This window comes from Pan paniscus, chromosome 2 (genome assembly GCF_029289425.2).
Source record: "Pan paniscus chromosome 2, NHGRI_mPanPan1-v2.0_pri, whole genome shotgun sequence".
Lineage (NCBI taxonomy): Eukaryota > Metazoa > Chordata > Mammalia > Primates > Hominidae > Pan > Pan paniscus.
In genome coordinates this window covers 12,894,552-12,910,907 of record NC_085926.1, presented here as the reverse complement: position 1 = coordinate 12,910,907, position 16,356 = coordinate 12,894,552, and the positions used below count along the sequence as shown (strand labels likewise).

General features: G+C 57.6%; 1 protein-coding gene and 1 long non-coding RNA gene across 16 annotated transcripts in view; one reads left to right on the top strand and one right to left on the bottom strand.

Moving 5' to 3' along the window:
* The window catches only part of LOC129397376 (uncharacterized), a 68,013-nt gene that overhangs the window by 16,070 nt on the left and 35,587 nt on the right, over positions 1-16,356 (bottom strand). The window lies entirely within an intron of this gene.
* The window catches only part of IQSEC1 (IQ motif and Sec7 domain ArfGEF 1), a 382,440-nt gene that overhangs the window by 351,379 nt on the left and 14,705 nt on the right, over positions 1-16,356 (top strand). For all 15 annotated transcript variants that reach the window (XM_034955853.4, XM_034955854.3, XM_034955857.3 and 12 more), the window contains 6 exons: positions 3,623-3,784; positions 6,124-6,246; positions 7,769-7,935; positions 12,634-12,773; positions 13,240-13,269; positions 14,827-14,952. In XM_034955853.4, the coding sequence (XP_034811744.1) occupies positions 3,623-3,784; positions 6,124-6,246; positions 7,769-7,935; positions 12,634-12,773; positions 13,240-13,269; positions 14,827-14,952 (748 nt within the window). The remainder of the gene's footprint in view (positions 1-3,622; positions 3,785-6,123; positions 6,247-7,768; positions 7,936-12,633; positions 12,774-13,239; positions 13,270-14,826; positions 14,953-16,356) is intronic.

Sequence of the window (16,356 nt, the reverse complement as noted above, 5' to 3'; positions counted from 1 at the left end):
AGCGAGCTCCTCATCACCAGCCTAGGCCCCCTCACTGAGCATCCTCACTTCTGCGGTATGGCCCTTGAGGCCTGCCGGGTGGAATCCATCGCCCGCACTAGGTTCAGGCTAAAAGCTGACGCCATCCTGGACTCACTGCTCCTTGTCCTTCTTGCTCCTACCTCCACTGCCCCCACCTTGGCCACCCCCACCCAGATCCATCAGCAAATATTGACACCTCTGCCCTCAGACTGTGTCCTCAACCCGGCCCCCTCCCACCTCTGCTGCAGCATGGCCAGGTGCCCACAGGAGCCCCTCACTCAACTGCCAGCTGGGCCCTGGCCCACGATCTCCCCAGCATGGCAACGCTCTTGTGGACTTAGGACCCCATCACCACCCTCTTGACCTCACACTGGGGCTTCTCAGCCCACTCGGCAGAAAGCCAGACCCCTCTCCATGGCCTGCTGTACAGTGCAGTCTGCCCACCGCCCCACTACCCCCTTTGCCTTCCCCCAGGGTCCCTGTGCTCAACCCTGGAATAGCCTCTCAGGTCTCCCCACCCACCTCAGCACCTTTGTCCTCACTGTCACCTCTTCCCAGAAAATTGCCTGATACCTCAGTCTCTGTCCCTTGCCCCCTGCACAGACTAGGCCTCTCAGCTGCACCCACAGGGGCCCACGGCCTACTCCTAGCCAGTGTTCACCAAGAGGTGCCTGGCCCAGCAGACACATGGTGCTCACCTAATCCTGAAGAGCCCACATGCCCGCTTCCCACAGCGCCTTCCCCTCTTCCCTCTGTGCTCTGAGCACCTCCAGGGCCGAGGAGCCTTGTCCTGGAAGTCCCTGGATGTGGCACATCCACATCAGAGGGTGGATGGGGGCAAAAAAAGAGCAGCGACAGAAGGCGGGACCCGGCTGGGCCTGGACCTGGTCACTGCAGCGGTGGCCTGGAGGGACCAGACAGCCTGGGTGGAGTTAGAGCATGCACCTGTGTGGGGAAGGGACCAGGCAGCAGGGGTGGGGGAGCCCAGCCTGGCTCCCCCACTCACTACCGTGGAGGCCAGGGAGCATAGGCCCAGGGATGCCAGAAGGTCTGATTTTTCAGAAGCCAGAAATCCAGATTTTTTGTGCACTCTTCCAGTTTTTAAATACTGGCAACGAACTAGAATTCTTTTTGTTAACAGTGTGTGGGCCAAAGAAAACCCAACTGTAGGTGAGCCATGGCAACCCCTCACCTGGAAGCTGAGGGAGGGAGAGAAGGGTGTGGGCTGGTGCTGGCATGGAGCAGGATGGTGAGGACCCAGAATCTGCTCTGGCCTTGGCTGTAGAGGCCTGGGGCATTGGAGCAGTTCTTGTTTGGAGACCCCCGAATCATAGCGAGGCATGTGATCTTGTGAACAGTGAAACCCTGGTCCTTCCATCCTGGGTCCCTGGGACAGGTAGGGACCGGGGCCACTCCATTACCACTTCTGTGCCAGGACCAAGCTGGCTGGTGTCTGCTCCCTGCCACACTCCTGGGGACAAGCTTACGGGTGTGGCCATCCTGGGATAAAAATAGCAGGGTCACCTTGCAGCCAGGAGGCTTCCTTTCACTTGCACATGGAAATGCGGTGTCTGCAGGGCACTGCTGTCAGCCGGGAACTGTGCAGGTTATGGGGCAGGTGGACACCGGTTTCATCTCCATCCCCCCCACCCCGGGGACAGAAGAATGCTGACTTCTACCTGCTGGGGCAAGGGGTCAGGCCCGGCCCCCTAATTAGTGGATGACCCGGCCGATTACACCCCAGCACAGGTTCTAGGTGTGCCATGAGGCAAGGGGGCCCAAGCCACACTGGGCTCCTCATGGACTCTTGAGGAAGCACGTGTCCCTGGAGGGTGTCCCCAACCACTTGACAGCCCTCGGTGACTCTGAGGACTCAGTCCAAGGGGACATGGAGCCAGTCTGGCCTGATGGCTCCATACAGCTCCCTGAGTGGCCTGGCAAACTCCACAGAGGACACCCATCCTCCAGGGTCACATGTGGCCATCTTCAAAGCCCTCTCACACCAGCCTGTCTCCTTTTTTGTTTTTTTTTTTTTTGACATGGAGTCTTGCTCTGTCACCCAGGCTGGAGTGCAGTGGTACAATCTCGGCTCACCGTAACCTGCGCCTCCCGAGTTCAAATGATTCTCCTGCCTCAGCCTCCTGAGTAGCTGGGATTATAGGTGTGAGATACCACGCCCAGCCAATTTTGGATTTTTAGTAGAGATGGGGTTTCACCATGTTGTCCAGGCTGGTCTGGAACTCCTGACCTCACGTGATCCACCTGCCTCAGCTTCCTGAAGTACTGGAATTACAGGTGTGAGCCACCACTCCTGGCCCAATCTCTCCCTTTGACCACCAGGACCACCCTGCCAGGTCAGCCAAGCAAGAGACCTACCACAAGATGGGCAGGACGTCCGAGGCCCCAAGGGAGAAGGGGCCTGCCAGGGCTCACACGGCCGGAGTGCCACAGGGGGGCAGGGCCTGCTCCCAGGGCTGGTGTGAGCAGCAAGGTCAGTGCCATGTCCCTGCAGCCTGCCTGGCCCTACAGACACCTGGCCAGGTGCAGACCTGGTGTGCTCTGGCCTGGCGCTAGGCCCCATCAGCCCACGACACACGTGCCGTGCCCTATGCACATCCCTGCCCAGGCCTGGTTCTGCACACACCTTGGGCACCAAGAAGCTGGAGCCAGTGGAATGACCCATGCTCTGGGGGTCTGGTCTCCAGTGGACACACTCAGCCCTGCACGGCCAGCCCTGCCACTGGTGCTGTGACCTCCAGCTAGAAATGCTGCCTTCCTGCACCTTCATCACCCTCCCATGAATTAGGACTTGGCATAGAAACCTCTTATGGTGCTTACTGAGTGCGTCGTTGCAGGCATCTGACTACTTCCTCAGTGTTTACAGCAGGGGAAGCCAGGACCCCTGGAAGGTTATATGGCTTTTGGGCTCCCGAGTCTGGGCTCCTGAGCACCGCAGGTAACCAGAGTGCTGACCTCCTGGAGTGGGAATTGAGTGAATTAGTGTGCACAGGGTGCCTCAACAGCGGTGGCACAGAGCGATTTCTCCCCGCCGGTGCTGTGGTTGCTGTTATTACCCGTTGGCAGGCGGAGGGTTCCAGTCTGCTCAGAAGTGCAGCCTGGCATGGTGGCTTTCACACTGAGGGGAGCAGGGAGTTGGGCCGGACAGGGAACCCAGTTCTGAATGTGTGTGCGGGAGTTTGGGGCCAGTGCCGGGCAGCCGAGAAGGGGCTGCAGGCAGGGCAGGGGAGTGACGGTCCAGCTCCAGCTCCCACAGAAGCACCCCTGCAGCCAGCCCAGCCCATTCTTTGTACAAGGTCTGGGTGAGTCTAGGTGAAGGTGTTTGTACCAGGTCCCCCACATTTGGGTTTTGGGACAGGGCAGGATGCCTGGAGCCCAGGGTCTTCCAGTGCCAGCCTGGGTTCTTGAGTTCCCACCCAGGCTGGAGATGGAACTAGAGACCCCTGAATGCCTACAGGGATGAAGGCCGGTGCAGGTGGGCAGGGAGGGAGAATGTCGACCGTCCACTGAGCGGAGATCCCCTCCAGGTGCCTGGCTGGTGGCCAGGCAGCTGGGACTGAGTGTGCCTCTCGTCCTACCCCAGGAAGCCTGAGAAGGGAGTCCAGTACCTCATCGAGCGTGGCTTTGTGCCCGACACACCCGTCGGGGTGGCCCACTTCCTGCTGCAGCGCAAGGGCCTCAGCCGGCAGATGATCGGCGAGTTCCTGGGCAACCGGCAGAAGCAGTTCAACCGTGACGTGCTCGAGTGAGTTCTGCATGGGGGTGGTGGGGGACCTGATTCCACACACGCCCTCACGCACCCTGTGTTACCCATGGGCACACACAGGGCCAGGCCCACCCTACTTGCTGGGACATGTGGTGGGCCCCCCTTTCTCTCTTCCTAAGTCCTAGACACACACATGCAGATGCCCCACATCTGCCCAGCACGCAGGTGGGCACCTGCCCTCCAATGCACCATCCCACATGCGAACCCCACTGCCTGTCCGCCCACCCTCTGGCATGCACCCTTGGCCCCTCCCTTCCCTCCATCCCTAAGCACGGTTGATCCAACCCAGCACCAAGCATCACAGCCCTCAGTGACCCATGTTCCTGCAGCTTCTCATGGCAGGGCTGGCAGGAGCAGGCAGCTGGACGTCAGGGCCTCTTCCCCTGGCCTGGCTGTTGTCCTCCTGCATGGACTGCATGCCCTGTTTGCTCCTGACTCGCCCCTGGGGAGAGTGGTGGGGAGTCAGATCAAGTGACCTGCCTCCCCGTGGGCGGCCCGTGCCACGCTCTGCCCCTGCCTCATTCTCCCGGCTGGGATATTGGGGCTGTGCGTCCTGCCCCCACCTCCTGATTCCACAGCTCTTCTCAGCTCAGAGAGCTGGTGAGCATAGCACTCCCGGCTACTTGAAAGCCTGCAGAAAAATGGGTTCCCAACTCCCTGAGCCAGAAGGGTGGGCCAGGAAGAGCATTCAGAGCAGGGTGAAGTGCTGGCCATCCAGGGGCAGTCCCTTCTAGCCGCCCAGCCCTGCCCATGTGCAGCCGAGGGGACCAACGAGGGCTGGGGAGAAGGTGCCCGGGAGCAGCAGCCCCTGGAGCACGAGGCCTCACGTTCCCTGGGGCTGGCCAGTGTGCCTGCCATCTCTGCTGCTTCTCCCTAGGAGGCAGAGGGTGCCGTCGCCCTTTTTGTCTCATGCGTGGGGAAACCAAGGCTCAGAGTGGGAGGGGCTGGCCTGGGCACACATCCCCACACACGCGGACTCACATACACGGCACTCATGTAGTCCCCGTCCCACACCCAGGAGGCTAAGTGTGGCCAGCACATGGCAGGCACCAGCAGAATATCTGTGCCCTTGGTCTGCCAAGCATGCACAGGCTGGGCATCTTTCTCCCTGCTCAGCACCTGGAGAAGCCTGCTGTATCATTAGGGTGGCTACTGCCCCCTCCCCCCTTTGAAGCAGGCGTGAGGAAAGGTCCAGGGGAAAGCCCATGAGCTCCTTGGTAAATGCCCAGCTCCCGCCCCCATCCTCTGCAGCCATTCCTATGCTGCCCCGACTCCCCACTCCAAGCCGGTCCCTGGTCCTTAGGAAATCCGCACATTGTTTTCCTCAGGTCAGAAAATAGCAGTGGCCTCAGGAAGTGGCTGGCTCCCCCGGGCCACCACACCAGGCATCTGCAGGGCCGCTGCTCCTGCTGCTCAGCAAATCCTCTGCCTGCTCCCTGCTTGCCCTCTCCCCACTGCTCCGAAGTCACCTCTAAGGCTGTTGCCCCAGGAGGCCTTGAGCGCTCAGAGGAGGGTGGGAGCAGCTGCATCGCCCCCATGTGGAGATGGCCCTGGGAGAGGGGCCAGGCCCTGTGTGGCCAGGCCTCTCTCTGCCCCATGGGAGTGACCGCAGCATCATTAGGGAGCTTGGCCAGAAGCTGGAGCCTGCCTCAGGGCTCCTGGTGCAGACTCCATCTTCTCTGTTCAGGGGTCACCATAGGAGGGACTGGAAGGGTGTGCCAGGGGCAGGGCCATGGGAAGAATGTGGAGACCATTCTTCAGCCACCCCTCCAGGCCCTGCCCCACAGATGAGGGTGCATGGCCCTTTCAAGTCCCTGGAAAAGCATCTGCAAAACCCAGCCCACCACCCCGATACTCTCCCCACAAGAGAACAGGCTTATTCTGAAAGTCAACACCCTGGGTGCCCCTTTCTTCACTGTGAAAATGGCAGCAAACTCCCCAACCCCGTGCAGAAGGAGAGGAGACTCACAGTGGCGTCCACTGTGTGCCTGGTGAGGGCTGTGCTTAAAAATGCTTGTCTCTTGGGAAGGGCTTTGATCCAGATAACCATATGCTCTGCCCCACTGGGAAAACTGCCCGCATAAATATAGGCACACGCGCTTCCCTACAGTTCCAGGGGCTTTGTGGGCTCCCCAGAAGCCTGGAGGTCTTTTTGCTGCATTCTGAGGGCTCTTGGCTGATTGGTCGGAGTCAGGCAGGGGCTCTCCCTGCCAGGAGGCAGTCCATTCCCGGGGCTTCAGGCACCACTACCTGGGGGTGGGCTGGGCGTGTCACACCTGCAAGGGGTGCTTATGCGGGGCTGTCTGTCTCTATTCCAGCTGCGTCGTGGACGAGATGGACTTCTCTACCATGGAGCTGGATGAGGCCCTCAGGAAATTCCAGGCGCACATCCGTGTCCAAGGGGAGGCTCAGAAAGTGGAGCGGCTCATAGAGGCGTTCAGGTGGGGCCCGGGCTGGCTGGGGCTGCTGCATCAGGGGAGAATGGTGTCCCCCAGCTTCAGGGCCCGAGGATGGACCAAAGACTGCATCCCCACCATCCCTAGACAGGGCCAGGTGTCCCTGAATGTTGCTTTGGGGGTGATCGTACTGGCTCCTCCTACGTTCCAGGCACTGTGTCGGGCTCCTTTCAGCCATTGTGAGGTGGTGGGGGTGGAGAAGACTGTACTGATTATTTTAATTGTGAAGATGAGGAAACTGAAGTTGAAAGAAGTTATGATTGCGACTGCTAGGATTCTGGCTGTTCACATCAGGATTCTGAATGCTCTTCCTCTAATTCCCCCCAAGCTCTGCATTCATCCACAAGTCCATCTATCTAGTCATTCATTTGCTCATTCACAGTGACTCAGAGCACAAGCCAGACAGCCAGATGCCTGGTTCAGTCACCGACTCCACCACTTACCGGCTGTGTGGCCCTGTGCTGGTTACTTAACTTCTCTGTGCCTCATTTCTTCACCTGTGAAATTGAATAACAGTAGCACATACCCTAGAAAGAGGTGCAAGGATGAAATGACACAGGACATGTGGGCACACTTAGCCCAGTTCCTGACACAACAGTGAGCTCGCGGTCACTACGCAGTCATCTATTCTGGGATCATGTGCAGACTGGCTGTGTAGAAGCCTGCATGTTTGGTGCTGGGTGTGGGTGGCACAGGTCAGCTGCTGACCCAGCCCTCTGGGCTCCACACTGGTGATGGGGCCAGGAGGATCGAGGACACAGAGGGAGGACAACCCCAGGCCCTGGCGGGAGGCAAGGTGCACCCACCTCCTTCCAGGACGGCTTCCTGGAGGGGAGAGCACTAAGCTGGGCTCCTGAGCCTCAGTCCCGGTACTTTGCCTGGCTCCTCTACTCTGTCCCTGCCTCTTGTCACCTGCCCCTCCACGAGGTCACCAGTGGAGGGGCCCCTGGGGTGGCAGCGGGAGTGGCAAGCGGGCTGACTCCAAGGCAGGGGGGTGTTCTTGCAGCAGTCGGTCCACAGCTGTTGAACCTGAGGCCCCTCAGTAGCCATGGCTGAGACAAGGCAGAGTGCTTCTCTCTCTGAGCTGGTGTGGAGGTGCCCCTGGCTGCTTTCACCTCAAGGTCCCGGAGGGCAGGCCTGACACCCACTGTGATGTCCCCATTGCAGGCAGCGGGGAGAGGGGCCCAGCCTTACAGGCACTCACATCACATGTGTTCACATCCCATGGGCTGAATGTGGTGGTGTGGCTACTCTGAGCTCCCGGGAGCTGGGAAATGTAGTCCTCCCCAGGACGGCCATGTGCCCGGCTAAAATCCAGGTAGGAGGGACTACAGTAGAGTGAGGAGGGCGAGTGAGTAGTCAGGGCCAACTCCGACAGGCAGGTGTGATCCTCGCTCACCAGAAGCAGGAGCTGAGGCTCAGCGGCACATGACAGCCTCAGCGGGTGAGAGAGGGGCCGTGTCACTTGCTGCGCCATGGCCCTGACCCCCTCCCTCCCGGCCTGCAGCCAGCGCTACTGCATCTGCAACCCTGGGGTGGTGCGGCAGTTCCGGAACCCAGACACCATTTTCATCCTGGCCTTCGCCATCATCCTGCTGAACACCGACATGTACAGCCCCAATGTCAAGCCCGAGCGGAAAATGAAGCTAGAGGACTTCATCAAGAACCTCCGAGGTGAGCTGTCTCAGGCGGTCGGCCACCCACAGATTTGCTCCAGCACCTGCCCCAGCCAGGCCCTCCCCAGATGTAAGGGGCGTGAGGCAACCTCCAGTTGGGGAGCTGTGCTCTGGCACTCCAAGGTCTGGCATGGAGGGGCCTTTGGGGAGCACAGATGACTGGAAAGAGCATTGCCTTAGAGGAGCCCCCGTGGGACACAGGCTGCATGACACAGGCCGGGGTCTCGAGGTGTTGGGAAACCTTCTTCACAGAGAAGGTGACACTGTTAGCTTGTCCTTGAAGGATGAAACTGGCCTTTTTCTTTGTGTCTTTACCTAAAAGTATATATTTTAAAAGGGGACTTGATATCGCTACTGTAAATGGAGAATGAGTAGCATCTGCCACATGTAGAAAGTAATTATACATTCTTTCTTTTCTTTGCAACGAAAAGAAAGCAGTGCTGCTGAGTTCTAGCCCAGTGCGGCTTCCGGCTGCTGGCACTGGAGTGCAGACCCGGCTCCCTGCCCTCAGGGAGGTGGGCATGTGCTGGGAGGTGTTGGTGTGGAGTCTACAGGAAGCGAGGCATCCTTGTGTGATCAGAAACAGGAAAGGAACTAAAAGGCCGTGACCTTCTCCCAAGTGGCTCTGTGCCAGCCCAGTGTGTCCCTTGTGTGCCCCAGGGTCCCCGGAAGGAAGGAGGAAGGCACTGCATCCCTCAGTCCCTGTGGGAACCCTGGCTGCAAGAGCTGAGGGTGGGTTGAAAACAGGGGCTGAGGGTTCCTTGGAAAGGTCACTATTTGTAAAAGCAAAGAAGAGCCAGTGTGAATACAGCCTGGCTCTAAGAGCGTGTGGAGCTGACAAAGCTGTTCATTCTTAGTTTATTCAACAGTGGTTCTGCCGTCCCTTCTCCTTGAACAGTGTCACTGTCCAGGGAGCAGCTCCAGCTCTACTCCGGGGTCTTCAGGTGCCCTCCCCTTCTCCTGGTGGCGGGTGCCGCTGCGGCAGGAAACCCAGGTAGCAGAGGCCTCAGGGAGATGGCACCTGAGCTAGGCTCCAAGACCTGAGTGGTTCTGCCACCTCCCTTGGGAGGCAGGAAGGGGCGCTGAGCAGGCTGGGGCATGGCTTAGAGCTCATGGACAGCCATTCCCTGCACCCAGCAGTTACTGTATGTGGCCTCCTGCAAGGTCTGAGGGGCATCGCAGGCCCCAAGTCCATCAAGTCTGTAGTTCCTGGGAACCAAGGCAGCTTGAGAGCTCCCGAGAGCCACCAGTGGATACTTTGATGGTACAACATGTACTCCCAGGCCCAGGTGTCCAAGCAGCAGCCAGGAGGCCGGGGCCTCCTCTACATCCACCCGGGGCCTCTCATCCTGAGCCTCCCTTCTCATGGGGCCAAGCCTGTTTCTAGGATTCACAGACCTCCGCATGACCCCTGATGCAGGCTGGCCATCGCCTCCAGGAAAGCCAGCTGTGTGCTGCATGCTATTGGCAGCCCAGCGGGAGTTTGAGGGTCTCTGATTTGTTTTAATTAATTACTTTATGTATTTACTTATATTTAGAGGTCCCTTTGGCAGCCCAGGGACAGTTTGAGGGTCTCTATAATTTGTTTACATTTATTTATTTATTTATTTAGACACGGTCTTCCTCTGTCGCACAGGCTGGAGTGCAGTGGTGCAATCATATCTCACTTCAGCCTTGACCTCCCAGGCTCAAGAGATCCTCCTGCCTCAGCGTGCCAGGTAGCTGAGACCACAGGCGCGAACTGCCATGCCCGGCTAATTTTTAGTTTTTATTTTTTCTAGAGGTAGGGTCTCACTATGTTGCCCAGGCTGGTCTTGAACTCCTTGGCCTCAAGTGATCCTCCCACCCTGGCCTCCCAAAGTGCTGGGATTAAAGGCTTGAGCCACCGTGCCTGGCCAGGTTTTTTTTTTCTTACTTTAGAACCTCCTGCACGTCATCTGGGATATGCTGGATGAGACATAGCAGGAGGAACCAGAAATGACTGGCCTAGAGTAGAGAAGGCTTGGCAGGGCATGGCTGCTGAGTCAGGTGGCGGCCAGTCTGTACCTCAGTGGCAGTGGCTCTGTGGGTCCTGTCCATGGTTGTACCCAGTACCGCCAGCTCTCTGGATGACAGGGTGGCAGGAGCCTCCCCACTTCCCATGGAAGGGGCTGTGCACCCCATTCCCAAGAAGGGAGCTGCAGGTTCTGTCTCCCAAGCCTGGGCTGTCCCCACCAAGTCACCCCTTTTCAGCCCGGAGCTCAGGGACATTCTTTCTCATCTTCCTCATGCTTCAGAATGGGTGATCAGGGCTCAGAGAAGGAAGGGACCTGCCCAGGGTCACATCAACCAAGAAATGGCTGAAGCCAGGCAGGTCCCTGGACTCCTGGAGCCAGCCTGGTGCTCTGTGCCGAGTGCATGGACAGCTTGTCCTTTTTGTAGGGAAATCCTCACCCCTCCCCAACACACATCCTCTCTGGAGTGGGTCAGCGCAGTTTGTCCGGTGGTCCCGCAGAGGGAGAGCCCTGGGGGCTGGAGGACTGTGAAGGCGGAGTAGCTCACCACGGAAGCCAGTCCAGGAGTCTTTCCTTGTTATTAAAGTTTGTTTTTAAATTCTTTAATTCATTTTTTGAATGGATATTCACATAGTTTGAAAGCCAGAAAGTAATATGATCCAGCAGTTGTGCTCCTTGATATTTACCCAAAAGAACTGAAAACTTAGGCCCACAGAAAAACCTGCACACGGATACTTATAGCAGCTCCATTCAAAACTGTCAAAACGTGGCAACCACCAGACGTCCTTGAGCAGGTGAAGGGATAAATAAACTGCGTGCCTCCAGACAGTGGAATAGTGCTCAGCACGAAAGAGAAGTGAGCTATCGACCATGAAGAGATGTGGAGGAAACAAGTGTGTAGCACTGAGTGAAAGAGGCCAGTCTGAACAGGCTGCGTGCTATGTGATTCCAACTCTATGACATTCTGGAAAAGGCAAAACTATGGAGACAGGAAAAGGATGAGTGGCTGCCAGGAGCTGGGGAAGGGGAGGATGGGTATGCGGAGCTCAGAGGATTTTTAGGGCGGTGACACTGTTCTGCGTGGTGCTATAATGGTGGATGAGGGTCGTTCTACGTTTGCCCAAACCCACAGAATCACAGCATCTGGAGTGGACCCCAATCTAAAACATGGACCTCGGGTGACGCTGACGCGTCCGTGTAGGCTCATCATTGTGCCAATGGAGCACTCTGGTGAGGATGGCGACAGCGTGGAAGGCTGTGAGTGTCGAGGGGCAGGGCATACATGGGAAGTCTGCCTTCTGCTCAATTTTGCTGAGAACCTACAACTGCTCTAAAAATAATGTCTATTTAGGAAAAAATAAATAAAAAATACTGGAAGGTGCCTAGCATTTTCCTTCCCACCCTGCCCCGCCTGCTCAGGGCATAGCCTCTGCCCCTGAAGTTCCTCGATTTTGGCTTCTCCTGGCTGTGCCCCCTAGTTGTGCTCCGCTCATGCAAGTGCACATATGCAGGAATGGTTTTATCCCCTGCTACTTTGCACCTTGCTTTTCCCACTTACTAAATCTAAGAGAAACGGCCCATGTGCTTTACTGTGGCCTTCTTCACTGTTCTTGGCAGGCGCGTAGTAAGTAGTCTGTCGTGCTGATGTGGGATGATTGGTGAGCACTCCCCTGTTAATGGGTACACAGGTTACTTCCAGCCTTTTGCCATTTGGAAACAGTGCTGCGATAACGTTGTATGTGTCTCATTTCCCATGGGATAAGTTCCCCAAATGCAGTCAGTGGACCAGAGGGTGCTAGAACTTGTCATTTGGACAGGCATTGCCAGGTTGCCTACCCCGGCTTGGAGCATCTCCTGTCCTGCCAGCCATCTGTGGGAGGTCCATGTTCCCCAAGCCCTGCAGCCTTTTGGACTGCAGCCTGGTGGATGGGTGAGGGTAGAGCTCACTGCAAAACGAGTTTGCATTTCCCATATGTATAAGGCTGTTTCTCTGCTCACAGCGGTTTTCAGAGTGGGGTGGAAGAAAGAAGCAGTGTGTGCTTGTGGTTAGGGCAGCCCTGGGTCAGAGCCCAGCCTCCAGCCTCTGCCCGTGTGATGTGGGCCAGCAACAGCAACCACTGCAGCACTCTCACCGCTCAGATGCAGAGCTGGGCACGCCCCAGGCGCCCCTCGTTTCCTCACGACAAGCCTGTGCTGTGGGCAGCGTGTTTTAGAGGAGGACACCAAGCATGGTTGAGGCAGTCACTCGCCCGTAGTCACACAGCTAGTAAGGGTGAAAGTAGGACGTGGCCCCAGGTCCATCGGAGCCCAAACAAACCCCAGCCTCCCTATACTCCAGCCTCCCCACACCTCAGCCTCAGTCTTCCCATCTGTGGAATGGAGATGATTATACCCACTTCGAAGGGCTGTGGTTAGCATGGAGCAGGGTAGCATTTATAAAGCCCTCTGAAAATGGCTTAGAGGTGGCTCAGCCCCTGACACCCATCGCCTACTAGACCGGGTCGGAAGTATTGGGCCCGTTCTGGTAGGAGGACTGAGGAAACTTGTGTTGACTGAAAATGTCCTGTTGCTGTGGGCCTGCCTGGGAGTTCTTTGGTTCTGTTGGGTCTAGTGGAAGGTTCGCTCCTCTGATTTGCTTTAGAAACTGGTAAATCGAGTGAGCCTGGGGCCCACCCTGATATCCAGCTGCATCCCCTACCCAGGTGTGGACGATGGTGAGGACATTCCCCGTGAGATGCTGATCGGGATCTATGAACGGATCCGTAAGCGAGAGCTAAAGACCAATGAGGACCATGTGTCCCAGGTGCAGAAGGTGGAGAAGCTCATTGTGGGGAAAAAGCCGGTATGTGATGGGCCCTGGTACGTGGTGGGCCCCAGCACCACCCGGGCGGGGCTGCCTGCCAGGCCTTCTCACTCCCACCCACCCACCCCACTCCGTGTGGTCCCTTCCAGCAGGGCTGGTAAATTCTGCCAGGGCTTGGGGGTTTTTTCAAGTGTCTCCTGTCATATTTGGGAATAACAGCTATTGGCTCTGCGTTACAATCTGAAGAGAGCTGAGGCTCTTAATAATCTAGCAGGCCAGGGTTGTGCAGTGGCTGAGTTCTGGGCACCTGACACTGGCAGGCTTTCCTGGGTGGTCCAGGAGTCCCCTGGGACCCCTCAGAGAGCTCTGCCAGAGAGAGTGGGTACCCTACATACTGGCTGGGTGGATCCCAAGGGTAGGTGTAGGGAGGGGGCACTTGCAGCATTGGCCTGGGCATGGCTTTGAAACATGAACACCCTTTTGTTGGTTTCACATTCTCCCGCAGATCGGATCCCTGCATCCCGGGCTCGGCTGTGTGAGTATTTCTCTGGTTTTACCTTTGTGGGTAGCCCGCCGCCCTGGGGAGGCCCAGCATCAGCCAGTCTGCCGGCTCCCCAGGCTCCCAGAGCCCAAGTGCTGGCTGCTTGAGTTCATTGCTGGGGTGCTGAGAATCAGATGTTCGTAATTACCCCAGCCTCAGATCTCTGCAGGCCCTGAGGCTGTGCTGTCAGGGGAGACTCCTGCTCCCTCTTGTTGACGCCCTGTTGAGCCCAGCCCCCAGACCCTGCGCCTGAAACAGACCCGGGTGTGTCCTCTGAGGCCCTGCCCTGTCCGCTACCTGGCCCTGCTCTGTGCTCTGTCCCCCACATCCCATGCCCCAGGCTCTCCCAGTGCCTGCCTCCTCACCCCCAGGATCCGTCCTCTGCCATAGCTTTGTGGTGTGCCCACACGCCCCAGGACACATGCACACATGCACACAGGGTGACTGGGCTGCTCACCATGACCCTCCTTGTGGACTGACTTTGTCCCTCAGTCCTGAAAGCCGCTCTGCCTGCCCTCACCCTCCCCAGCTTCCCCTGCAAGAGCAGGCCCCTCCCACCTCCAGCCAGTGCTCCTCGAACCCTCCCATCCTCTCTCCTTCACACCTTTGCAACCTAAGCACCCCAGGCTGGGCCACATTTTCCCCCTCATCTTAACCCCCAGATGTGCCAAACTCAGGCAGCCCTGGCCTAGAGCGCCCCTGGCAGAGTCAAGCCCCTGGCCTCAGGACGGTGATCCCGGGGATCCCACCCGTTTGACCGTCTCCCCCATCCTGCATGAACCTGGGCACTCCCAGAGCCAGGCCCTGATGGCTCATCCCTCGCCCTGAGGCATTGGGCCTCAAGGGCAGCTGGAGCTATGACCATGTTGGGAGCTTGCGTGAGCTGTCAGGGGCATGTTCAGGGTAGATGTGGGGAGCAGAGGACGGGTCCAGGGCAAGTGCCACAGAGTGTTGGCTGCTGGCTCAGGATTTTGGAGAGTCTTTCAGGCATCAGGACCATAGGAATCTTTTATGGGGAGGCTTGGTTGGGTGGGAAAAGTCCTGGGGCCTGGAATTGGATCCTGGCTCTGCCACTTCCTAGTTTTGTCATTACTTCTGTGCCTCAGTTTTTCCTCATCTAGAGCAGATTCTCTCTGTAAAGACTTTTGCAGGGCTCAGTGGCCTCATGTTTATGACCGGCACTTGTGGGGGCTCAAAATGTGACTCGCTGTCTGGCCAGAGGCTCCCAGGTGAACGTGATAGTTTAAGAAGCCTGGTACCTGCCCAAAAGAATGGAAAGGAGGTCTCAGCAGAAGCTGGGGCACGTCCCTAGTCCTTCAGGAGAGCAGAGATAACGGGATTTTAAATAGTGGCTCCTGAGAACAGAGTACGGGAAACTGCCATGAGCCAAAAGACATATCTGCTCTACAATGTCTGTGAGGGAAGGCATTTTTTAACTCAAGGCCCACGTGCCGGGTTTCTAGCTTGAAGGGCTAGACTTCTCCACTGCGGCCCCCAGGGCTCCTAGAGGAGAGCTGGGCGGCCGTGGCAGGACAGCCTCTTCCCACACAGGTGCTCTCTCTGCCCCACCGTCGGTTGGTCTGCTACTGCCGGCTCTTTGAGGTTCCAGACCCAAACAAGCCCCAGAAACTCGGACTACACCAGCGAGAAATCTTCCTGTTCAACGACCTCCTGGTGGTATGTGGCTCACCCACAAGGCATTGTAGCAGGGACCTCAAGCCTGAGCCCGGGGTCCACGTCTGGCTGCATGGGGAAGATGTGCATGCATGTGGGGGTGCAAAAGGGAAGGTTTTCCTGGTGTCTTTCACACTGATGCACATGAAGACAGACTTCATTGGCTCATGCACAGGTCCAGAGGGGGATCTTTGGCTTTAGTACCAGCTGTTTCCAGAGCCTCTGCCAACGTCAGCAGCACTCCTGTGTGCTGTCTGCACCTGTACCTTGTGTGATGCTTCCTCGGGCAGGCCCCTTCCTCAGACAGGCTCTGTCCAGGAAGGGGAAGGTGGCCCCAGCAGCTCCAGACCTGATCCTGTCTGCTGAGCAACTGTAGAATCCTCTTCCTAGACTGAGCAGAGGTTGCAGAGTTAGCGCTTGTCGCTGCACATCCCTCCCTAAGCCTCTCCAGGCCAGGCAGGTGCAGTGCTTTCTGATTGGTTAGGCCTAGGTCCCAAGCCCCACCTCCAGGAGCCCTGAGCTGGTCCCTGCAAGACCTATGGACTGAAGGAAACAAGGGCTGGAGGTTTCCCCAAAAGGAAACTGGGGAGCTCTTGCCAGAAAAAAAGGTGGCATGGATGCTAGCCAGACAGGGGCAGAAGTGCCCACTGCAGAGAGAAGGGAGAGCTTGTCCTTTGGATTTCTGTACCCCTGCATGCCACGTGCTTTCTCGCCAAAGATGCCCATGTTCTTGATTGGGTATGAGGACTGACTACCCCTCTCTGACCACTGATGTTGAAATCAGACGTGTAAGTTCAAATCCTTTATGAAGAACTCCTGACCTTGAGCGAATCCCTTCACATCTCTGAGCCTCAGTTTCCTCCTCTGTAAGATGAATCTCTCAGAAGGTGGCAGGGGTCCAGTGAGGTCCTGGACGTAAGACCTTACATGGTGCCTGGCATGCCCTGGAGACCGGGGAGATGTGAGCTCCCCTCTCCCCTCCCAGCCCAGCCTTTGGCTGCCACACTGGAAAGTTCCTTTCCTACTGTAGACCAGAATAGCAGCCAAGGACCGTGGCGGGCCAGCTGGGATTCAGGGATCACGTCGCTAGCCCAGGGGCCAGTCTCCCTGCAGGCCATCACCAGGCATAGCTTCACACTCTGGTTGTTCCCGAGAAAGGAAGCCATGGCTTCTTACCAAGATCAGCGCTAGTGAGCACCACCTGTCCATTCCTGCCCCTCAAGGTGCCAAGCCCCAGGTGTGTACACCTCACCTGGCTGTGAGAAGGCACTTGAGGGGGCTCCATGCTGTGAAGTGCCTACCGCCTCTGTGCCAGGTTGTGGGGCTTTGTTGCCAGCCAAGATGGCATCGGGGTTGCGGGGACAGGAACCGTTGTCCGAGTCTTGGAGTGGAAGCCCATGCCCTCCA